Source organism: Gadus morhua, chromosome 7 (assembly GCF_902167405.1).
Source record: "Gadus morhua chromosome 7, gadMor3.0, whole genome shotgun sequence".
Taxonomy (NCBI): Eukaryota; Metazoa; Chordata; class Actinopteri; order Gadiformes; family Gadidae; genus Gadus; species Gadus morhua.
In genome coordinates this window covers 19,860,727-19,883,586 of record NC_044054.1, presented here as the reverse complement: position 1 = coordinate 19,883,586, position 22,860 = coordinate 19,860,727, and the positions used below count along the sequence as shown (strand labels likewise).

General features: G+C 41.9%; 4 protein-coding genes across 5 annotated transcripts in view; 2 read left to right on the top strand and 2 right to left on the bottom strand.

Moving 5' to 3' along the window:
• acer3 (alkaline ceramidase 3) overlaps positions 1–4,276 on the top strand; it is a 9,428-nt gene extending 5,152 nt beyond the window's left edge. The window contains exons 7-11 of the mRNA XM_030362298.1: positions 180–238; positions 401–502; positions 834–938; positions 2,410–2,455; positions 2,547–4,276. Of these exons, the coding sequence (XP_030218158.1) occupies positions 180–238; positions 401–502; positions 834–938; positions 2,410–2,455; positions 2,547–2,600 (366 nt within the window). The 3' untranslated portion in view covers positions 2,601–4,276. The remainder of the gene's footprint in view (positions 1–179; positions 239–400; positions 503–833; positions 939–2,409; positions 2,456–2,546) is intronic.
• A 3,285-nt stretch (positions 4,277–7,561) lies between these two features.
• On the bottom strand, positions 7,562–12,175 carry LOC115547823 (collagenase 3). Its single transcript, XM_030362292.1, has 10 exons — positions 12,025–12,175; positions 11,383–11,633; positions 10,816–10,964; positions 9,541–9,669; positions 9,265–9,426; positions 8,971–9,094; positions 8,728–8,861; positions 8,389–8,548; positions 8,150–8,253; positions 7,562–7,818 (listed from the first exon to the last, which is right to left on the bottom strand). The coding sequence occupies exons 1-10, from the start codon at positions 12,142–12,144 to the stop codon at positions 7,712–7,714; spliced, it is 1,440 nt and encodes a 479-aa protein (XP_030218152.1). The 5' UTR covers positions 12,145–12,175; the 3' UTR covers positions 7,562–7,711.
• LOC115547824 (collagenase 3-like) overlaps positions 12,137–22,860 on the top strand; it is a 30,000-nt gene continuing 19,276 nt past the window's right edge. The window contains exon 1 of one of the 2 annotated variants that reach the window (XM_030362295.1): positions 12,137–12,155. In XM_030362295.1, the coding sequence (XP_030218155.1) occupies positions 12,143–12,155 (13 nt within the window). In that variant the 5' untranslated portion in view covers positions 12,137–12,142. The remainder of the gene's footprint in view (positions 12,156–22,860) is intronic. The other variant, XM_030362294.1, reaches the window with a different exon arrangement.
• Positions 19,549–21,268, bottom strand: LOC115547830 (interstitial collagenase). The gene is made up of 3 exons (XM_030362301.1): positions 21,076–21,268; positions 20,468–20,705; positions 19,549–19,981 (listed from the first exon to the last, which is right to left on the bottom strand). The coding sequence occupies exons 1-3, from the start codon at positions 21,199–21,201 to the stop codon at positions 19,944–19,946; spliced, it is 402 nt and encodes a 133-aa protein (XP_030218161.1). The 5' UTR covers positions 21,202–21,268; the 3' UTR covers positions 19,549–19,943.

Sequence of the window (22,860 nt, the reverse complement as noted above, 5' to 3'; positions counted from 1 at the left end):
ATATGGTATATAAGTAGCTTATTTATGCGTTGACAAGTTGTGCGGAGTGAATCTCTAACTTTATTACTTTTTAGGTTGTTTGGGTCAGGTGAAGCTTAGTTTTCGAAGAATTATTCAAACTATATCACTTTTGGGTTGCGTCGTTTTTCAAGCATTATTCTTATTCTGTCCGTTTTTAGGTCATGTACGGTGCGCTCGTAGCTGCCCTAGTAATTCGATCCATCTTCATAGTCACCTGGTAAGTTGGTGGTTGAAATAGGAGAGGACCAAGAAAAAAAAACAATAACCAGATTACATGGTGGCATGTATTCCCTTTGAAACTGTGGTTGATATATGATGTGTGGAGAAACATATAAGGTATATTCGTCTTCTTCTTCTTCTTCTTCTTCTTCTACTACAGGGTCTACCCCAGGCTCAGGTCTCTGTCTTACATCTCTCTAGGGGTATTCCTGTTAGGGTTCTTGCTGTGGAATATTGACAACCTACTCTGTGACTCTTTAAGGTATGTGAGATAGTATTTGACGTTCATTTGGCAACATAGTAAGAGGCCGTTTGTCTCCGATATATAAATGAGCAGCTCTTTTTGTTATTGTTTTAACCCTAGCTACAAGTTAGGCAATGCATCAGTAGATGTACACAAGTCCAATGAAAGTTTTACAGTTTTATAGTCCCGGAAACTGTTGGCGTATCATGTCTCAACTGTAATTTATCCATAGACACAACACTGAGAAATGTAATGCAAGTACTATGAGCTGATCCATTCTAGTAGGCATGAAGACATTTGTTGAAGCTTTCATTGTGCTGATGTTGGTGTGTCTTCTTGTGTCTGTCAGAGCCAGTAGAAAAACTCTGCCCCCTGGTCTTGGGGTAGTGACACAGTTTCATGCCTGGTGGCATATCTTCACAGGCTTGGGGTCCTACCTACACATATTGCTCAGGTAAACATATGGGGTCAATGATGAATAAACCTAATGATGATGTCATTTTACTACTGCAGCTATATACTTTTTTTAAAGGTCCCATGACATGCTACTTTTGGATGCGTTTATATAGGTGTTAGTTGGCCCCTAAAACAGTATTTGAAGGCAGCAGGGTCAGGCGGGAGACAATCCCGGGGAACATTGTCCTCCATGTCGCGGTTCAATCTGGACTTCAGGGAGTCAAAGCCAAAGTTCCCCAATTCCTTCTCAACCATGGCTGAGATAACCCCCACTACGAGTCTCGTTGTGGAAGTACCAGAGACGTCAGAGAACCCGTCGCAGTCTAGTCTTTTCACCAAATGGGAGCTTTACGCAAACCTTACCTTTGCGTGTTATGCGCCATAACACCAACGGCAGAACGGTTATCCAAATGACAAAGAAGTGTAATACACTTGCATTACAGTGTGTGTATATTCACACACACACACACACATGTGGCGCTCGCACGGTCGTAGCTCATTGTGTCATAGGTGGGCCAAATTCAATGGGTGGGCAAAGCAGAAAAAGGGGAGGTAACCTGGCCCCTTATGACGACATATGGGGCCAAATTGGCGCTTCTGAGCTTTCATTTTTCAAAGGCGGAGCAGGATACCTGTGATCCGTACGGATCAACCCTCACGCTTCGGGATGCAAGTGATCCGCGGATCGGCTGATAAAAAAAAAAGTTTTACGTTCACGTGATCAGCGCGTGTTTAAAGGACAATTCCGGTATTAACAACATCATCTAGTATCGTAGTTTTATTTGGCGTTCCGTAAATCCCATTGAACCGGAAGCGGACATGTTTATGTTTGGTTGTAGTCTTTTCGCTTGGTTCCCCGTATCAACAGTAGAGCTAGAACCGAGCGAAAAGACTACAGCCAGCCCCCCTTGCAATGAGCAATGAGTCTTCCAACAGAAATCAATGGATTTATAAAATGCCAAATAAAACACGACAGAAACTGTATTTCGCTACCATACTTGATGAAAAAAAAGAAGATGAGGATATGACTCTAAAGTGTAGACTCTAAACTCTCACCAGGCAATGCAGACATCCTGAATTTAAAGTTGTAAATGCAGGGTTAGGGATTACTTACTATCCATGTTAAAAAGAAGAAGGAATAATACCTCAGATTGCAATTCTTTGAAATATTGACTATGCTTAAAGGAAGCAGGATTATTACCACGATCCGAACCGTGAGTTTTGCGATCCGTTGCACCCCTAATAGGCAGGCTAGGGGAACTCATAATAATGTTAGAAAACCTTATAAAGTTATTTTGCAAACAATGGTGCCTTTAAAATATCTTAACTAAAAGTATCTGAAAGGTAGAACTCAAGCCACCAGAGGGTGCTAAAAGGAAGATTTACCTAGCAGAGGATAATGTCCTGTATATTGATACATTATAAGCTGTAAACTGTAATCTATAAGCAATGATCTTCCTTCACTACAGCCTTCAGATCAGATTAAGCTACCTCAAGTACAGATCAAAAGTGAAGGTACGTAACGCCTTTTGGCTTCTTTCCTTTTACACGCAAATCCTATGCCTTTGTGACGCAGCCTAATTCATAACACCAAACATGTGTGCAGTTTTTATGCGGCGTGTGGCCAACATTGCACATTGAGCCTCAGAAGACAGGCTGAAGACAGGTTGGCCAGTCAACATGTGGTGGCTGCCATCACCAGGCACAAAAACAACAAAGCACGGACCCTGCCAATGACCTAGCTCTCTACCACAGCTGGGGAGTGTCATCGCACCAGATGGGCAGGGGTTCCTCAAGGCACCACCAATGATACCCTCAGATTTTACATTGAGGGCTTGCTAAGATCAGTATAACATTAGGAAGTCTTCGGAGATGGAAGTAGTATTTTAAATAAATGTTATTATTATGATTATTTACCGTTATCATTGGTAAACAAAAAGGGTTGTTATTGAAATGTTTTAGTAAGTGTCGTTGTTGCTGAACCTGCCACAAAAGTCTTATAAGATGCCAATAAATTGTAAAACAAAACAAAAATAAACGTCAGAAGCAAGGCAAAACGTTTATTGAGATCTGCATTGCGACATTGACGATATTTTCTTAACATAGTCCAAGGGAAATGGTTCCATAATCGGGGAAGGTACTTTAAGACTGTAGGGGTAGGTGCAACTGAAGTTGGCTTGCAATCTTATACTCAAAGGTGGTTTATTTACAATGTGATTGTGGTTAAACCATTTCATATAGCTTCTTCCCTAATACTAATAAAACTTTGAGCTAATCCATGTTGCGTGTCGAAATGTGATTTCAAAATTGAAATACCCGGGGTATTTTGTTTCTAATATTTTTTGTTAGATTTGGGTATTTATATGATTTCAATGTCATTGGCACATATGTTAAAGGTACCTAAAGAAATTCAGTTCTTATGATGAAATATACATGTAACCACAAGATGGCATAGTGTTCTAAATCACTCATTGTTTGTTGTATTAGTTTCATAACAAGTGGAAAACGACCTGACTTTACCATTGTGTTTCCTGAACCATATTGTTCTATGCTATGAAGGCTATTGGTTTTTACAAATTGGGGGAAAAAAGTTGTATAGGTATTCAAAAAAAGTTTGAATACCTATAAAAACAGCATTTGAAACGGCCTGGAGAATATTCCTGTGTATGACTTGAATATAGTTCAAGACTGTTCATATATATGTAAGGTTATCTTTGTATGATGATATAAAGGCCGAAATCAGGTTTTAAAGTTCTATGTAGGATCATCACTGATGTATTTCACCGTGCTGGCAGTAAACCTCATTGATATCGCTTCGAAAAACTGTAGGAACGTTAAGGGTGACCTCATGAGAACAGACACTGTTTTGCATATGTTAGTGTTACGGAGTATGAGACGTTTGTAGCCTGGTAGAGAGGGTCAACACTTGTCAACGAGTGTGCCTTATTTTTATTCTAAGTATGATCCGAGATGCCTTGATGTCAGTTCTAAACAAAGGAAAATAGCTAAATCGTATTCTCTTTCCCTCTTTAGACTACTGTTACTACACTTACTAATGTAAGCCATCACAGCTTTAAAAGGGATGTAAAAAAATAACACCCTATTTATTGTATGCAAATTAATATGTATTCAAACCGACCATTCCAATGTATGTGTTTCACTTTTAAGCTGTTTATAGTTTATGGTTTTCATAACATTTGGACTGTAGCTGTACTGTAAAAAGAAAAATGAACTACATTGTAACACTAATCATTGTTTTCTTCTTTCTTTTGTAATGTTTGAGCTGTTTGCCCATCTTCATATTATTTGTTGCCATATTAAAGATGGTGAAAACATTCTGTTCACTTCCAGTTATTTCTGGTCACTTCCTCTATTTCTTCAAACATTTCACACAGTTGCAAACGTCTATTAATTCTCGTCAAAGTCTCTGCATGATTCAAGTAACTTTAGTTAGGAATTCTACCCTCCAAATAGCTGGAGAAATACACTGATGTCTACACCACATCAGTAATAGATGTAATGATAACGATACATAAATACACGCACAATGCTTCATCTATGGCACTCGACAATATCACACAGTGGCTCTGTTCACCACCAGATAATGCAGTGTACCGTGGTGGCACTGGGAGTGTTGGATTAGTCATGCAGGTGGAAGGTGTGCCCGCTACACACTGGTTGTAGTCCCTGCCGTGTGAAGGAGGGGGTGCTCAATGCCCAATGTCACCTTGTTGGAGAACGCCCTCGGACAGAACATGAGTTTGAAAGTCGTGCTTAGTGACACGACAAATACTTCCAATTGAAATAAATGAGTTTGAAATTTGTGCTTTTTGGCACGAAAAAAAAAAAAATACATGTCCCAGATCACGAATGAATACATTAAATGACGTGACTGTGACACGTATTTCCGTGAGACTGGGTTGTATTATAGGGTTTTTAAAATGTCTTCATGTCCAATATACTGGGATTGAGCCAAAATAATAACCAACAATGAAGCAACACTTTTTTATTTGCTCGGGATGTTTTCTTTGTCCGCAAACCTATTACAAATTATATGCCTTTGAAAATGTGATGTTTTATTTCGCAGTTTGTAAAACATTAAGAGGTTCAGCATCAAACAACGGTTATCAGTTAAAGATAAAGTTATTTATACTTTTCTCAAGGACTATATGAAAGCAGCACACTGTCAGCCCAGTGTGCATAATGTAACCTGCCTGCAGCTAGCTGTAGCATGTGTTTGCAAGATGGCTGACAAAACAACATGTGAAAATGATACGGTTCACAGTTCAACAAAACAGGCTGCACTCTCTTTCTTGGATAGTAGAACTCTATCTGCCGGGCCAAGTAACCTAAAAATTAAACAGAAAAGAGCTATGAATATTATAACATGTATGTTGTTACACGCGCACACACACACACACACACACACACAAACACACGCACACACACACGCACACACGCACACACACTCACACACACACACACACACACACACACACACACACACACACACACACACACACACACACACACACACACACACACACACACACACACACACACACACATACACACACACACACTAATGGACTATAAGGGCTTTTGAGTGTAATTTGTTAGAAGTGGCCCAGCTATATTTTGTCACAGCTCTTTATGAACCTACTTCTGACCCATCAAGGAGTCTCTTCCTTGATTGGATCTTTCTTCACACACAACATTTCTCAATGGCAGAGAAACATATGGAGCAGTGGGAGGGGACATCTTTTTGATTGTTTGGTTTCCAAATCTTTCTATCTTTGCTAATTTATACTCTCTCTCTTTAAAACCCTTTCCTATAGCAGCATTAAGAGATTTGATATCCCAACCAGTATCCCCAATTCAATCACTTCAATATCCCTTGAACCCAAATGTAACTTGCAAAAACCCATGGTAAAGTTAATGTTAATACTAATGTTACTGATAAGCCTACGTGACAATGACACAGACACTGCTGCATGAGAAATTGCAGCCACATAAATTCGAATTCAGGTGAGTTTCTCGGCAGGCAGCCAAAAAACTCGTTCTGTTGAGAAAAATACTATGGTCAGTTAATTTAGAATATTCAAAGAAATGGAAAATAAATGGCATGAAAGTTCTTTGAATCTCCAGTAATCCTACCGAAATGACTAATTGCGTGGGGATTGAACCCCGGACGACTGGGTGCAAGTCTGACACATTACCTCGAGACTATCTCCCCCTTTTTATCAATAGTCAATATTAAATTAAAATATGTTACACTTAATACTGCTTACGCAACAGATGAGCGGTTTTTGCCAGAGAGCATCCCTGTAATTATTAATGGTTACAGTGTTCACTTTTTGAGTTATTATAAGCTTGTACTCCTCATAGACCTCCACAAGCAGCTTCTGTTTGCCACTGGAAAAGATCCCGCTCGGACCTTTTCGGACATTTGATCCATGATTCGATCCATTCACAGTTCTGGGCTGGTTACATATCTCGTGAGCGTGCTTAATCCACGTTAACGTAAGCCTGGCTTGAACTTACCTGAGCAAGGCTGAACTGCTTTGATGGAATGGCTTTAGCCTCAAGTGGAAGTTGCCGTTAGTTCTAACCAGGCTTAATCAACTAAGCGCCGCTTTCGTTTGCGACTTACCCCTCAAAGGAAGAGAAACTACAAAACAAAACAAAAACAGTACAACTGCGATGGCTGCCCATCCCCTATATGCTCACTAGAGGTCTTCAAAGATCTATCGAAACCTTACAAGACAGCCCCCGACCCAGGAGCCATTCAGGTTAGGGTTCACATCTCATTATAAGATGTGACACACACACACACGCACACACGCACGCACGCACGCACGCACGCACGCACGCACGCACGCACACACACACACACACACACACACACACACACACACACACACACACACACACACACACACACACACACACACACACACACACACACACACAGCTGCTTAAAAGCAATGTCCCCTCCTTGGTCAGAAACAAAAGACAAGGGGACTGAGTTGGGGCCTCTTTGTGCTGTATGATCTTGATCTCTCTGGATATGACAGGACCTTTGATGCTCGACAGAACACAGAACCTCGCCTGTGTGTCTGTGTTTTGGGAATGAAAGGGTTCCTTGAGCGTAGTATGTGATTGTCTGTTTGTCAATACATTCCAGGAAAATATCTGAACATGATTTTTTTATTAGAGAGTAGTATGTTGCATAGATATTCTAGCATATAACACAATTGATAAATGTAAATGGCTATAACAGATATTATTTGAGTGTAATCTGTTAGAAGTAGCCTAGCTATCTTTTGTTCGCAGCAATAGGCCTTTTTTTGTCAATGGTGGCGATACATATGGAGCAGTGGGAGGGGACCTCTTTTTGATTGTTTGGTTTCAATATCTTGCTCTCTTTGCCAATTGATACTCTCTCTCTTTAAAACCCTTTCCTATAGCAGCATTAGGAGATTTGATATCCCAACAAGTATCTCCATTTGCATATCACTTGTTGATATCAACTTTGAAAATCGAATCACAAACAAGATATTACATTCAAATGTCTTTATTGTTTAAATTAATCTTTTGTCGATGCATAGTACAAATAAATTAGGATTGAAAAATCATGTTTATTAAAAAATAAATGTTACTACAAAATTATTAGATCTTTGTTAAATAAATTATAAAGAAATGTAGTGAAGTGCAGTGTTCACTGCGACTGCCATTGGTTGTTAAAACACAATATGAGGTCAGATTCTTCTAGTTAGCGCATGGAAGGAAGTAATCGTTTTTCAGGGCACGGAACAGCCTTCCAGTCCTCAGGCTGTACTCAAACATGTTGGACCCGCTGTAAATGTAGGTGTAACCTGAGGGAAGAAGAACACAGCGTTAGTGGGTTTGCAAGTGGTACGATGGAGGAACATGTTAAACCTGGCACAATATAACTGCATTGTCATTTTCATTCAAAATAATTTCAACACATAAGAGTGCAAGAAAACCAAAACGTAAATTTATCTAATTAATATACGGCAGTTGAAAACAGTGACGGCTGGAGTTAAAAAGTTTAGTATATGTTTAGATCAACAACAACTTTGGGGGGTCTAGTCATGGGTCTAGTGATATAAAATGTAACTGTTTGAAAACGAAAAAAACAAAGAACATTATTTTGACAACCATTGGCATCATGTCATCACTCACCTCTGTACTGGAATCCAGCCGTCACCTTGCTGGTGTGTCCTGGGAGGAGGGTTTCTATTGACTTGGGGAATCCTGCGTCCATCGTTCGTCTTGCCTCATCATAACTGTGGAAACACAAGAGTGAAACTGTGATTCAAGGCTCGTATAATGGCACGGACGGAAATGATCGACCCCATTGCTTGAGTCAGTTATCAGTCGACAGTAGTGTAGTTGTGATTGTTTTTTGGTAGTTTTCTTACCTATAGTACTGGTCGCCCACAAAGAACAAGGTCCTGCGTGTATGGGTATCGTACAAGGCAGCATTGATTTTGTTTACGTTCCTAGGCAGACCGAAATAGTCGATATTCCTGGGAAAGCCGCTCGCCAGATCATACCCGGAGAAAGCCCAGACCTGACGACCTGGAGGGTCACAGGGAAAGAACCAGGATTAGCACGTGTGAAAAGTTTTCTCCTGCAGATATTTTCTTCGTAACACTGTGCTTTTTTTTGAAGCACTATTAAAACAGCTGCCCTACCATTATTTTTTTAAAAACTTGCTAAACAACAGCAGATCATTGCTGTGCTGCTGGAGCTTGTACCTTGGAATAGATAGACTCGGTCAGTCTGGCGGCTCTCGAAAGCAGCATCGACTTTTTCGGGGGCGTTGGGCCAGAAGCTGGAGATGAGGGACTGCTGGGCCCTGGGGTTCTGGAGGTGCTTACGCCAGAAGAAACTGAAATACAACAACAACGACAATCAAACAGTGAATGAGAATTCGACAGATCATAAATCCATGAAAGGTCATTGTAGTGTAGGGTTATCGTGTTTTGAACGGTCTCTACCTGCCCTTGAAGAAGAGCATCTCGCCCCTCAGGGTGCTCACAGCGTCGAGGACCATGGTTGCGTCGCAGGAGTTGGGGGTTGTGGGTGGTGTGGGTTCATTTGGGTTCACATTGCCGTTAGGACCTGGATGGACATGGTCCAACCAAAATCATCAGTCGAGGAATAAACAGGACGCCGAGACATTTTTAAGCATTATTTCTTACAATAGATAGCTTTTTTTGTTGAGATTTACAGGTAGGTAAGCGATCCTGGCAAACAAGTAGCACTAAAATAAAGTTAATCCTTCAACTGACCATAGAGGGACTGGATGCCGTTGACATCGTCGCGGGGCAGCTGAAACGTGTCGGGGTTCTTGTAGATGTAATTTGGGTACATGAGCGCACCGGGGTCCCTGGAGTGGCCCAAGCCCAGGGAATGTCCAAACTCATGGGCCGCAACCAGGAAAAGAACATAACCTGAAAAATACACAAACACAAACATGAAACATGAGAGCCCCGCTATATTGATATGTGCTGTTTATCAACGCGTAATGGTTCATATTCCAGCGATTCTCCGTGCGCCGAACTCACCTCTTGTTGAACGGTAGGTGAAATCCTCGTCTTCATCAAAGTGGGCGTCGCCGCCGATCCCCGTGGATGGGGCATAGGCATGGGCGAGGGTGCCCTGGGGGCCGTCGAAGGGGTTGAAATCACCATGCGCTGTTGGCACAACGTCAAAAACACTTTAATGTCAGGTACACCAAACACAGAGATGGCACAAAAAGGGAGATGATTGAAGTCCTGTGATGAATCTCCCCAACATCCTTTCAACGTGCAACTTGGCAAGAACATCCTGAATCAGTGGATTGGTTATTCTGTTTTTGTTTTTAGAGGCGCAGTGAACATAAGAATGTCAGCCTAGTGATGCTATAAGCAATTTATCAGCCTATTTCAGTCAAATTTGGCAGCTCACTTTTTGCACTATTCATTATATTGTATTCTATTGCTATATTATTATTTGATAAGATTCGATTTTACATACTATATTATATACTAGTATTATACTTATACTGTATATCAGGCCAATTCAACTAGCGGCCCGTGGGCCAAATGCGGCCCCTCTTAATTTTTTCTGGCCTGCAAGAGGTTCCACACAAGAAAGAAATAAAATAAAGGAGAAACATAGTTGAATGCAAATCAGGTTTCTGTGTGTAGCCGGTGATACTAGCCAGTATCAGTACCCCACAATCAGGAACTGGCATCTCTTATTCTGACAATGTTTGGCTCAACCGATATGTTTGAGTCTAGCTTTCCTCATATGAATGCCATCAGAACAACGGCACGTTGCTTCATGACCTATGAGAAGCTGCATGAGTGTCTCAGGATGAGGCAAACAAGGCAGTGCAATCTTTCTCACTGACTCACTGGCTCAAAATGTCTCATATGTACAGTAGTTCTGTTTTGTGATGTGTGACGTGTCCAAAATATGCGAGAACAAAATCTTTTATAATGATACGATTAAAAGTGAAGAAGGAAGGAATGCGTCTGACAAGTTTATTCCATGTAGTAGTACTATATATATTAAGTTAACACTACTTTAAGTATGATTTATTTGTAGCTATTCATTCACGTAGTTTTACTCTGTGTGGCCCATGAACCCACAGTGGTTTTCCTTTTCGGCCCACTTGACAAGGACGTTGAATAGCCCTGCTGTATATGGTTTCGATATGGTTTGCTGTTGGTCTGTATTTTGTTGGTTTTCTTTCTTGAATAGTTTGACCAGACATTAATCCCTAGAAAGCCACAGGGCACATACGTTGCATCTAACAATGTTGGGTTAGTCTCAAGTCTGGCGTCAACACTTACATCGTCTCACGAAGGAGATCATGATGTCAGCGGTACCGCGCTCCATCCTTCGAAACGTCAGGGGAGTGACCCTGGCCCAAACATTCAGCGCTTTTTCCACAGAATCGTCTACCTCTGCCCGGGACATGTCCGGAGTGTAGTTCAGAATCCTGTGAAGGCAAAAAGATACATGGAAGTTTGATCAGAAATAACTCTGAGGCGCACTCATCTCAAGACCAACAAACCCCCCCCCACACACACACACACACACACACACACACACACACACACACACACACACACACACACACACACACACACACACACACACACACACACACACACACACACGCACACACACACACACACACACACACACACACACACACACACACAAACCACAAGAGAGAAGCAAACTACAATACATCACCAAGACCCCCTGACACACAGATAGAAACAAGGTGGTGGTCCTGTCTAGCGACACTCTTATGAGTGCTGCCAGGGTTAGGTTCTCAATTCCCACTGGGGTCTACCATGCTAACGTTTTAACAGAATCCACCCAATGGCATGTATTCTGGTGCCTGTTACCTGTAGGTGAGGGCCGTTGTTTGCCACTTAAGGTCCCCCTCGAAAGTGGAGAAGCGGGAGACTTGGGTGTCGGGGACCCCGCAGCGGGCCTTCTTCATCATCTGCATGGTGTCAGCGTCCACAGTGCCAGTGATACTCAGGCCAAAGAAGCGCTGCATGTCCCTGAGCTTCTCGACCATGGGGTTGACCCCCCGGCGACCAAAAGACCTCTCATGCTCTTTGGTGAGGTTGAAGAAGCTCTTGAGGTAGCTCTGTTGGAGAGAGAGAGAGAGAGAGAAAGAGAGAGAGAGAGAGAGAGAGAGAGAGAGAGAGAGAGAGAGAGAGAGAGAGAGAGAGAGGGGTGTAAGGTACAGGAACAATGATCAGACATTGAGGACAATTTTTTTCATGATTTGTAGACTTTGTGCTGTTTAGGATGATGTATTGATTGTTAAATATTAGCTTTAAAATACAATGGTTGTTTATATGTATACATGCATGACAAACAACAACCAATTCAAAGTTATTCACCCTTTAAAATGTACAGAGAGCATTGTCTGTTAGCATTTTTTTCCTCAAAAGATAATTGGTGAATACCAATACCACTTGTAACAACTAAGAGATTCCACAGCTAAGCCTAAATAAAAAGTAAAAAGGACTTACCTCTGCAAATTCTTCATCTTTATGGGTGATTTGTTGTGGCGGTTGTTCTCTGTCTAGGGGCAGGGAGTAAACCACTGCCGCCGTCAAGCTCAGGAAGATGCATAGGTTCAAAGAGCGCATGTTGTTTTGCCGTGAAGGACTTAAGTTGTGAGTTGGGAGCACCGCAGGCAGGCATTATATACCTTCACGGCCGGGCCCTGATGTGTTGAGTAACAAGCCAAAGTGAGTCACTGGATGAGAAACCACACCGTAGGATGGAGGAAGTAGGAGGGGCTAGGCTAAGGAGAAGGAAAAAGAAAATCTGCAAACATACTGACACAAAGGAGACACTGCGTGGCATATGTTGCGTTATTTAGGAATGTTTGATCAATTAATGATTCAATTGTAATATATTTTGTTTGTATGATTGAATTTTGGTTATGTTACATGGCTGGTCAAAAATAAAGTTATTGAGTGACTTATGGACTTAAAAAGTGCAATGCAGCAATGCAGAAATGCAGAGAAGAAATGTTGTTGTGTAGCCAATATTTCTACATGTGCACTGACAAATAAAAGATTTAACGGCATTTTGTACAATTAGTATGGGAAGGTGTCATGTGATATAAAAGTGATGGAAAATCATTATTAACGTTAATACAAGTGATGCTATGGATGAAGGACCTTTAATGAATGACGTATGTATTGTAATGTTAAGTTGCCTTTGTTTGCTATTGTTTTTCTTTACCCCATATATCTTTTTGCAAAGCCCTTTCCCTGCTTACCCTCCCGAGTGGTGATTCTGGGTGGCTGTCCCCTGCAGCCTCAGGCTACCATCATTGCCGGGAAGACGGCCCGTAGACATGCTGCCACTCGTAATCGTAACAAGATTCACGCCCAAATTATTTGTAATTATTCCCCGATGACATGCATTACAACTCTTTAGAGGCCTGTCCACAGGAATAGTTGTATGGATATTGTTAAATAGTTGAGTAACACATTGAAATACTATAGTAACATATTTATTTTAGTAGTTGTCCAATAGTAGTTGCCTTACATTTGATGTCAATGCACTTTTCAGCCCAGAATAACAGTAAAAGCTATTTAATAATATATTTGCATGCATAATGTACTAAACTTTCCATTGAACAATTAGCCCTGTTACCATAAATTGACTAATTTTATAATGTGATCAAATGCTCACACACTAGCTGATTTCAGACACACGTGTGAGTCCTGATATTCTCCAAATGGGACGTATGTGTGAACAACATATCCTGACATTTTTACCCTGAAAATCTCCTGAAAAATACTACCCCTGAGGTACTATTCTCCGTAGGAAATGTAAATTACCTATATGTGAATGAGGATTAGAAAGTTGGTGTTTCTCACAACACTTCAGTGGGCGTGTTGATGAAGCTTCTGCATGTCATTGAGTGGCCATCTAAATGATATTCAGCCTGTCGCCTTTTGTTCGCTGAACGGTTAAAAAATATTTAAATGTTTGCACTGCTTTTTAAGAGTAATTTGGGGTGAACGCATGTTGTATGTTATAAAATGATTGGCAAAATGTTATTATATTATGCCCTCAGAAATTTGTTACATTATCGACTGGGGTTTCCACATTATTGTTATTGGTTCAATTACAACTAGAAGTTGAATACAGTATAATCTAATCATTCTAACCACTTCTCTCTTTGTGCTTCTTCCTTTCAACGACGGAGCACACACACACACACACACACACACACACACACACACACACACACACACACACACACACACACACACACACACACAGTGGCGGTTTTAGGCACGGGCGACCCGGGCAGACGCCCGGGGCGGCATATTTGTGGGGGGCGGCAAATCACATGGGGGGCGCCACGAGCAGTATAAAAAAAAAATGCGCTGCGCAGCGGTTATCAATGAAGTACGACATAATATTGTGTGGGGAATAGGTATTTTGGCGCCCCCTCTGGCTGCAGGCGCACACTTGTTCGTATAGACGGAGTGAAACCCTCACTGAAGTCCGTCCGTCCCCCCGTCCCCCCCCCCGTCCCCCTAAGGAGGCTAAGGCTAGGCTAAGGAGAAGGAAAAAGAAAATCTGCAAACATACTGACACAAAGGAGACACTGCGTGGCATATGTTGCGTTATTTAGGAATGTTTGATCAATTAATGATTCAATTGTCATATATTTTGTTTGTATGATTGAATTTTGGTTATGTTACATGGCTGGTCAAAAATAAAGTTATTGAGGGACTTATGGACTTAAAAAGTGCAATGCAGCAATGCAGAAATGCAGAGAAGAAATGTTGTTGTGTAGCCAATATTTCTACATGTGCACTGACAAATAAAAGATTTAACGGCATTTTGTACAATTAGTATGGGAAGGTGTCATGTGATATAAAAGTGATGGAAAATCATTATTAACGTTAATACAAGTGATGCTATGGATGAAGGACCTTTAATGAATGACGTATGTATTGTAATGTTAAGTTGCCTTTGTTTGCTATTGTTTTTCTTTACCCCATATATCTTTTTGCAAAGCCCTTTCCCTCCTTACCCTCCCGAGTGGTGATTCTGGGTGGCTGTCCCCTGCAGCCTCAGGCTACCATCATTGCCGGGTAGACGGCCCGTAGACATGCTGCCACTCGTAATAGTAACAAGATTCACGCCCAAATTATTTGTAATTATTCCCCGATGACATGCATTACAACTCTTTAGAGGCCTGTCCACAGGATTAGTTGTATGGATATTGTTAAATAGTTGAGTAACACATTGAAATACTATAGTAATATATTTATTTTTTATAACATAGCATACAATGTAGAAACATTACTTAATTACAATTTTGAATGGCACATACATGCTTCCTGACTGCTTTAATGGAAGCAGTCTTTTGTATACATATCAATGGAAAACTGAAGTGTTTTCTGGTATGGAATTGTCGGATCCAGTGGTTCCCAAACTTTGATCAGTGATGTACCCCTTGCGACCGATTCCATCCCACCAAGTTCTCCCAGCTTCACAGACAGCTCACTGAAATGTTTTTGTTCTTAATTCTGCTGCTGCAAAAAAAAATGGACACGCATCTACATACATTACATTTATACATAAAATATAAAGACGAGACAGAATAACCAATATTTTGGAGCAATGTAAGCTTATTCTACGTAGGACAACATGTAATGACAGGATTTCTTTTTCCTATGCGTGTGAACATAGACATTGTTGCCATTGGTGGTCATATGTGGATTAGTTCTTGTGTCATAGGCGTTAAATCAACCAAAAGCTAAAAACAGTAGTGGTTGTGCCGACCAATATTTTCCAGGATCTTGCTTTCAAAAATATTAATAAATGTGTCGGTACTTAACTAACCTAACGTTTCTGACTCCCGACTTTGAGACAAACATCTCTGTACTCATGGCAACGTTCATTAACGACCAAAAGCACGGTGTGTAGATCTTTTAATGTGTGAGTTTCCCGCAATGGATAAGTGGAAGGAGTGGAGTGTGGAGTGGAGTGTGGTTATACTGGGCTGTATACATTTATTTTTGGTACTGAGACTTCTGTCAGCCACAGGACTGTTTGTGAAGGTAAATCCCAGATTTCTTTCGAATAACCCCTAGACCAGGGGTCACCAACACGGTGCCCGCGGGCACCAGGGCGCCCCAAGGCCCATGTGAGGCGCCCGCAGGCTGGTTCTAAACATAGCACAACTCATTCTTGAACAACCTTTTCCCACCTTTTTTAAATCATTGTTGATAATTATTGTGAGAAATCATTAACATGATCAGTGTCTTCACATAGATGATTATAATTAATCAATAATAATAATAATATGTAACTAAAGGCAAACTGAGCAAATTTGTTACTTCAGAAGTGTATCAAACTAGGTGCCCTTCGTATGATGAAGTAGCCATGAAGTAGCTCTCAGGTTCAAAAAGGTTGGTGTCCCCTGCCCTAGACCCATCCAGGTACCCCGAGGGGTACTAGTACCCCACTTTGACAACCGCTGGGTGATGATTTTCCCATTGTTGATAATTACAATTATCAACAATGGGAATGAGAAATGTTGTCCATTTCTCATTGACAACATTAAAAACAGATGACATAGTGACAACACAGTCTTATGTGCCAATATAATGTAATCGTTTTAACCACATCCCTGTCTGGTTCATTACTTCCTGTAAACTACGTCAACAGACAATACGTAATATTTGTATTTCCGGATTTATGCAAGCCAAGACTATAGACAGAAACACTAAAACACACACACACACACACACACACACACACACACACACACACACACACACACCCACACTTACACAAACACACACGCACACACAGCAAGAAAAAGGAAGCAACGCATACACGAAAGCGCACGCACACGCGCACGCACACGCGCACACACCGTGCGTCAAGACAAAGGCAGCGACACACTGGCCGAGCTAAGATGTTACGTTTTTTAAACATGACGGCTAAACGAAGAGGAGAGACAATTTCTCAGCTCGACAATCAACGGCGGTCGTTCTTTTTGTCAGATAAAAAACGTTAAACTCAAACATCACACCGACCGGCATATCAACAGATAAGTCACGTGATCTTACAGAGACAGTGTCCCTATAACACAGAACGAAAACATGTCGATAAGTATGGTGAATTATGTCTCTAGAGTCCACCACAAGACTAAACTTTGTTGCTCAAATGTAATATTACCCAAATCCTTCAGCCTACCGAAATGTTTTTACACTTTGTTGCTTAAACGTAATATTACACTCCTCCTTGAGCCTCCCCAAATGTCTTGCGATATTGATATCCCCCCTCGCCCCTGCAGGCTGTTTTAGTTGTTTTATTTTTCTTATGTTTGTGTGTATGCTATGTGTGACTGTATGCTACTGCTGCCTGTCTTGGCCAGGACACTGGAAGAGATGTTTAATCTCAATGATGTTTATACTTGTACAAATGTAAGGCAACTAACCAATAGTAGTTGCCTTACATTTGATGTCAATGCACTTTTCAGCCCAGAATAACAGTAAAAGCTATTTAATAATATATTTGCATGCATAATGTACTAAACTTTCCATTGAACAATTAGCCCTGTTACCATAAATTGACTAATTTTATAATGTGATCAAATGCTCACACACTAGCTGATTTCAGACACACGTGTGAGTCCTGATATTCTCCAAATGGGACGTATGTGTGAACAACATATCCTGACACTTTTACCCTGAAAATCTCCTGAAAAATACTACCCCTGAGGTACTATTCTCCGTAGGAAATGTAAATTACCTATATGTGAATGAGGATTAGAAAGTTGGTGTTTCGCACAACACTTCAGTGGGCGTGTTGATGAAGCTTCTGCATGTCATTGAGTGGCCATCTAAATGATATTCAGCCTGTTGCCTTTTGTTCGCTGAACGGTTAAAAAATATTTAAATGTTTGCACTGCTTTTTAAGAGTAATTTGGGGTGAACGCATGTTGTATGTTATAAAATGATTGGCAAAATGTTATTATATTATGCCCTCAGAAATTTGTTACATTATCGACTGGGGTTTCCACATTATTGTTATTGGTTCAATTACAACTAGAAGTTGAATACAGTATAATCTAATCATTCTAACCACTTCTCTCTTTGTGCTTCTTCCTTTCAACGACGGAGCACACACACACACACACACACACACACACACACACACACACACACACACACACACACACACACACACACACACACACACACACACACACAGACATAAACAAGCACATACACACACACACACACACACACACACACACACACACACACACACACACACACACACACACACACACGCAAGCAAGCACATCATGCTTGCTTGCGTATTTTTTTCAGAAAAAAATACTGAAAAATAAGATGCTTAACAAATGTAAAAGTGAAGCACGGAGGACTATGGAACTGTGAATATGAATGTGGACTTACTTTGTTTGGTGTCATAATTTTGCAAGTAAAATGTATAAAATATGCAGTAATTAATTACAATACTAATAATCATAGTAATTGTAAACACTTGTATTTGAATAATAAAAAAATAATGCATGAATAATGTAAAATGGGTAGGTGTAATGAGCAGGCTGGGATGATGGGTACACATCACGCAAAGTAGTATTTAGTTATGGTTGGTGTGCTTGGTATAACTCTCACACCCACATGATCAAATGGAGGGCAAATCAGAGGCAGGGTTTGGATGTGATTGTCTTTGTAAACATCCAGACTGGTGGTAAGGTATCCATACCTCACTACCATAGAGTGGATACATAATAAATGCACAAATCAAGGCTGCAACATAGACATTAACTCCTACACAAAGTGTTGGGTTTGATTGTGATAAATCAAAACATTACATGTACCCTTATAAAAAATAGCTGCATCGAGGTGAGAGGGAACGCCCGGCCATTGCTGGTCTATTGGCGCTGGGGACCCCTCCTCCATTGTCTTCTACTGCTCGTCGTACCTGGAATACAAGCAGAGGTACATGCTGATTGTAAATCCTTCCCAACTCGCTCTGACACATCTAATTCAAGATACACGACCCATAATCATTATATGAGCCACAGACATTGATATTCATTATCTTGTTGAGATGACTAATTGGTATGTAGTATATGCAAAGAAACACTTGTCTTGCCTTATCTACAACATGGGGAGCAGTGTTGAATGGTTGAACCAGGCCAAGGGTGTCTGTCCGCCAGGCAAAAGGTTCTGGGTTCGATACCCAATTGGGTGCAGGCGAACTACAAGGCCTCCTTAAGCAAGATACTGAACACATACCTGCTCTTTAAGGACATGTATATGGAATTACTGGAAAACTACCAGAAGACTTTGGAAAAACAGCCTCTGGTAAATAGCAGTAAATATCCAAAATGGATTTGGGGGTACCTCCAGCACTCAGTGCCAGTGAAGAAGACGGTGAGGTGTGCGAAGCGGAAGTGAAGGGCAGTGTCTACAGCCTGCACTCTGGGAGGGAAGCCCAGGTCTGAGATGTTGCTGGGGAACCCTGCCATCAGATTTAACTGTCTGATAACCCAGTACTGACTACCTTTAGAAACACACACACACACACACACACACACACACACACACACACACACACACACACACACACACACACACACACACACACACACACACACACACACACACACACACACACACATAGAGGCGCAGACACACACACACACACACACACACACACACAGACAAACACAACCAAACAAACATAGAGTTGTAGAGAGACAAACACACACACACACACACACACACACACACACACACACACACACACACACACACACACACACACACACACACACACACAGGCATAGACACACACACACACACAGGCGTAGACACACACGCACACACATACAGACACCAGCAGGCAGACACAAACCCACACACACACTCATGAGTCAGACATAGAAAAAATATTGCGACCAAGTAATAATCTCGCTGACACTATAGAAAATGAATCATCTTGAAAGAGATTACGCATACCTTTAAAAAACAAGACTTGGTTCATCTCCACATTCTCATAGGCGGCGTCCATGTTATGTGGTACAGCATCGGGCCACAAGCCACGGATCAGACTGATCCAGATCTCATCAGATGTCGGATACTAACGCCACATGAATCTTTAAGACAGACAGGCCATGGGCTTTTACATGTTGCTTTAATGAATGGGTTGCCGTTATTTTGACTGTGATCGGATGATAAATACTTTGAGGAAGGAATTTTGGCAGACATCCAGTGAAATGTTGTTGCATGCTCCCGTAGATCATGGGTTGAGACAGTTGAACTTTGCGTTGTCGTCGCGGTGCATACCTGTTTTGAAAAACACAATCTCCTGCTGGAGTTCTGTCCCCGCAACAAACGACAAATTTGGATCACACTTGTCAGGCGTCCGCTGGCAGTCGGGCCGTAGCTAGAGATTCTGGGATGACAACGCCATTACTAAGAAACATGAAAATAATTCATTGGCCTGCTCAGAACTTAAGGCTCAATTATGGTTCGACATGGTTTTCCGCCCCATTACTTCCTTGCGGACCCTCCTTGCGTCCACCACAAGGGCCTGACGTGCGCCTCCCAAAAATTGTAACCTTGCATAGAGGCGATGCAGCAGCAAGGCCTGTGTTTGGTCCATTCACTGAAACCCCACGCAGAACCAAAACTAGTTCACGACCACGCGGAACCATAATGGTGGAATCATAATTGACCCTTTACAGTACAGGCTCACAGTGACGATTCGTTGACGTTAGGGTGGACCACTTCATTCACCTAGTGGCCAGTTTGAGTTCCATCTAGCTAGCTTGGTGGGAGGGGACTGAATGCAAAATAGCGCATTCAGCTAGCATAACCAAGATTGCCGCTGCTGTATGGGGGAATAAAACCCCTGGTAAAAACCTGTAGCTCAGCGTACTCCTCTTCCAGCGCCACGTGTTGTGGAAGGGCTCCACGTCGGACAAGCCACACCGAGGCTTCCGCATGAGCGCCAACGTGTCGGGCGTCAGCCGGCCGTTGTCGGGACGGCCGAAGTACCGCTGCAACTGCTTCACCGCCGCGCAGAGCCGGTCATCAGCCGTGGCGGGGCTGGCTGCCCCCCTCCTCTGCCGGTCCGACTGGGACGGCCCGTAGCCATAGAACTTCTCTAAGTATCTCTGGAAAGATGGGACAACAAAAGAGAAAAGGGAGGCCCTCTTTTTTATTTACTCTTTTTATTGGTGTTTTGTACGATTCAAACGTTGTTTCTTTTTGCGAAGTCATCCCCCTAGCCAGGGAAGAACAGTCAAATATTAATTAATCCAGGGCTAAAAATAAAAGTCCTTTGTTTGACAACACAGTAGTCACTGCTCGTGTTTGCAGCTACCTGGTAAAAGAATATACGTGCGACAACAGCAACATCGTTCTGGGAAGACTTTGCATTAATTTAGAATACCGCCACAACAAAATCAAAGCACGGACGACTCGCTCATCCTTGCTACTCCCTGGGGTCCTATCCTTAACCCATCATCCATCCATCATAAATACCTTTGCAAACATCACCTCGTCCTGCGATGGGGCAGGTGGGCCAGGCCGCTCTGCAGTCAGCAGGGGAAGGCTGTGGAGCTGGCTGGGCACCAGGAGAACCAGCAGTCCCAGCCAGAGTGTCCCCATCTCTTCAAGGCACGTCCCCACAAGGAGGTCTCCGTCTCTTGATGTACGGCTGGCTCTGCGAAGGGCTGTGTCTGTGGGTCAAGGTACTGCGAAGACCCCTGAAGCACACCGTTAATCATGTCTGTGTGCCTGTGTTTGTGTTTGTGTGTGTGTGTGTGTGTTTGTGTATGATTGTGTGTGGGTGTATATCTGTGTCTGTGTTTGTGTGTGACGTTTTGTGTTTGATTATGAGCATGTGTGTGTGTGTGTGTGATTTTTTAGTCTAATTGTGTGTGTTTGTGCGTGTGTGGGGGGGCTAGTCTGGAGACGGCGGTGTGTGTATGTGTGTATATCACGGTCTGTCTGTTTCTGTGTGTCATTTAATTTGTGTGTGTGTGTGTGCATGCGAAAGAGATAGTTTCATTATTTTCTGTGAGTATGTGCATGTGTGTATGTGCATGTGTGTGTGTGTGTGTGTGTGTGTGTGTGTGTGTGTGTGTGTGTGTCTTTGTGTGTGTAGGATCAGAAACATTAAAAAGGCAGTTCCAAACAACTGCTTCCACCTCTCCATCTGTTAATGTGTGTTATAAGTCATGGATTTGCATACTCAAGGCATATCTATGAAACAATAACAAGGTGTTGTTCGCTGGTGGAACTACACTCCAAGTCGTAACCTGAAGACACACAAGACCCCTCTGTAGGACTAGAAGCATTTGTTGATATGCAAACATAGAAAAATATGTTTAATTGATCAATCTAAATGATTATTATTGATGAAAATGATCATTATTGAGGTGAATCATTGGTAAACAAAAAGGGCTGTTATTGAAATGTTTTAGTCGTCGTTGCCGAACCTACCACAAAAGACTATATAGATGCCATAAAATTCCATAACTTTGTTAGGAAATCATCTACCTACCAAACAGCTGGTGAAATATTTTGATGTCTACACCGCATCGGTAATAAATCAAATGATTATGAAACATAAATACACACTCATGCTTCATCTATGGCACTCGACAATATCACACAGTGGCTCTGAGCACCCCCAGATAACGCAGTCTACCATGGTGGCACTGGGAGTGTTGGATTAGTCATGCAGGTGGAAGGTGTGCCCGCTACACACTGGTTGTAGTCCCTGCCATGTGATGTGGGGGTGCTCAATGCCCACTGTCACCTTTTTCTCCTTCCTTCACAGCCCCCCCATTGGGAGAAGCTTGTATGAATGCATTTCACCCGGCGATGAGAAGATTAGTGGTGAGGGTAACCGAAGAGCAAATAACGCAGAGCTCCATTAAAACTGACAAACAGGTCTCACTCTGACACACTGACACTCATAAACCAAGGCCACACACAAACACACATCCTGATTCATCCTGATCCTGATATCTCCGCTAGAACACATGGCCTTGTACCTATAGGGCTAGTTCGAGTTCTCTTGGGTATAAATTAGACAATAGAAAGACGTTAATGGAATGAATCCTCAGATTTTTCCGGATGAGATTTCAAGTTTACAATCCAATGTATGAGTGACAATTTGTCAATGTATTTTTTTTCGTTCGAGAGGTTAAAATCTATCATTTTAAAACAAGTCTTGACAGAGATTTGCTGGAAAAATTCCTTCTGTTTTGTTTAAGTCACAGGACGAAAACCAGTATTGGCTCTGTTATTAATTTATTC

What these genes read in the sequence shown, in the direction of transcription:
- LOC115547823 (XM_030362292.1), bottom strand. Translation starts at nt 12,144, where the DNA reads ATGCGCTCTTTGAACCTATGCATCTTCCTGAGCTTGACGGCGGCAGTG. An exon ending in AAGATGAAGAATTTGCAGAG is followed by an intron (nt 11,634 to 12,024) that starts GTAAGTCCTTTT and finishes TCTCTCCAACAG; the next exon opens with AGCTACCTCAAGAGCTTCTT. An exon ending in ATGCTCTTCTTCAAGGGCAG is followed by an intron (nt 8,862 to 8,970) that starts GTAGAGACCGTT and finishes GTTGTATTTCAG; the next exon opens with TTTCTTCTGGCGTAAGCACC.
- LOC115547830 (XM_030362301.1), bottom strand. Translation starts at nt 21,201, where the DNA reads ATGGGGACACTCTGGCTGGGACTGCTGGTTCTCCTGGTGCCCAGCCAG. An exon ending in ACGAGGTGATGTTTGCAAAG is followed by an intron (nt 20,706 to 21,075) that starts GTATTTATGATG and finishes CCATCTTTCCAG; the next exon opens with AGATACTTAGAGAAGTTCTA. An exon ending in CACGTGGCGCTGGAAGAGGA is followed by an intron (nt 19,982 to 20,467) that starts GTACGCTGAGCT and finishes TTGTCATCCCAG; the next exon opens with AATCTCTAGCTACGGCCCGA.